Here is a 1,708-nt window from a genome sequence, read left to right as displayed (position 1 = left end):
ACTTTCCTATGTCTTCTTTAAAATTTTCAAAAAGTTGTTAACTATCTAGCAATATGTACTTAAAACCGATAACAAATAATTGCCTAATTTTCGTAACAAATTTAATTATGTTTCTAAGTAAATAATGTTTAAAGCTTTTAGAATTATGAGCCATAACTTATAGAGTTATCAAGTAAAACATATTTAAGAATTTACAATATTTTTTGCAATTCCAAAAAAAGTTAAGAACAATTTTAAACAAATAGCAGAGTAATTGCGGTTTTAAAATCAGTTTTGGTTGCAAAGTCACTCGAAGAACATGAACATATTTTTGATATTTGTGATGTGTGTTAAGTTGGCAGCCCCAACAGCTGGAGAAGGAGGTGAAGCAGAAGAGGAAGAAGTGGCCCGACAAACCCCTATTGCAAGACAGTTTGCTGAAGAGATTTTTGGTCCAGAAGTGAGCCAATATATAAATAACAAAATTGATCACTTATTGCTTAAAAATCCTGAAAAAGATATTGGAGATCTTAAACTGAATGGAGAATTAAACGAGGAAAGGATTAAACTGAAAAAAGCAAAAATTATCAATACCGGAAACATCACTAAGGAAGAAGAGCAACAAGTTCAAAAAGCTATCGGAAGATTTACAAAATATATTGCTGAATACGAGAGCATAAGTAATCAAGTTAAAGTCGCTCTTGGAGAATTAGCTCTTTTGCAGCAAAATAATAACCTGCCTGTGGATATCAAGTATAAAGCCCTCTTACTGCAACATGACCTACAGGATAGTGGAAGTGTTAAAGAAGCTGCAAAAGATTTAAAACGTTATCAAAAATTTAAACGGGAATTTAGTTCTAGCCCTGGAAATAATACCATCACCTTAAGTGATGAACATAGGAAATATTTTGAAGAAATTTTAGAACTTTTGAAAGGACATTCTTTGTTGGAAAATCCAAAAATGCAAAATTTTCTACAAGAATTACTGGATAATCCCGAGCAACTTAAAACTTTGGCCGAGGCTTTGAAAAACTTAGAAGGAGGTTATGATGAGGATAGTAATGAATCGTGGTTTGCTATATTTGAGTTATTTTTGGGTTAAGTGAGAGTGAATCAAATAAAAATATATAAAATTAATTTTATTATTAATATAAAAAATATTACAATAATACTAATGTTTTTTTAACACGGTGCCCCAAAAAAATTATACTTATTTTAAATTTAAGCTTATTCATTTAAAATATTTGTTTTTTTATGTTAAAATGAAAACAAATAATAAAAAATATACAATCTTATTACACAAAAACTTATATCTTCCAAATTCCCTTCTTTAATAAGTACTCATTTAATTTCTTATTATTATCCATTAACCATTTGGCTATCGTCAATTGTTCACGCTGCTTTCTTCGATCATTTTCCACCATGGCCTCACAAATTGCATTAAAGATTTCCTGCAGCTCATAAGCAAACTCACCGCTCGCTTCTTGTAATAGACCGGCGAAGAAATTACGATATTTGGGTAGACTTTTGACAGCTTTCTCTATCCATGAACATTTCGGATTGGGAGGCGAAAGTTCGTTGTCACTTAGATGACATCCGGTGGGATCAAGTATGATGAATGAGTGTGTTAGCTGGAAAAGAGAGAGAAGCAAAGTTTTATTATTCACTTCTATTAAAGTTTAGAACTAGAACAGAACTAGAACAAACTAGAAGAGAAACTAGAACAGAA

General features: G+C 31.0%; 1 protein-coding gene across 1 annotated transcript in view; it reads right to left on the bottom strand.

Annotated features, from left to right (window-relative positions):
• Positions 1–1,274: 1,274 nt before the first annotated feature.
• The window catches only part of LOC111681948, a 5,137-nt gene continuing 4,703 nt past the window's right edge, over positions 1,275–1,708 (bottom strand). The window contains exon 6 of the mRNA XM_046956149.1: positions 1,275–1,648. Within this exon, the coding sequence (XP_046812105.1) occupies positions 1,287–1,648 (362 nt within the window). The 3' untranslated portion in view covers positions 1,275–1,286. The remainder of the gene's footprint in view (positions 1,649–1,708) is intronic.

This window comes from Lucilia cuprina, chromosome 2, assembly GCF_022045245.1.
Source record: "Lucilia cuprina isolate Lc7/37 chromosome 2, ASM2204524v1, whole genome shotgun sequence".
NCBI classification, from domain to species: Eukaryota; Metazoa; Arthropoda; class Insecta; order Diptera; family Calliphoridae; genus Lucilia; species Lucilia cuprina.
Note: the sequence above shows the minus strand (reverse complement) of the source record. Positions and strands in the feature narration are given on the sequence as shown.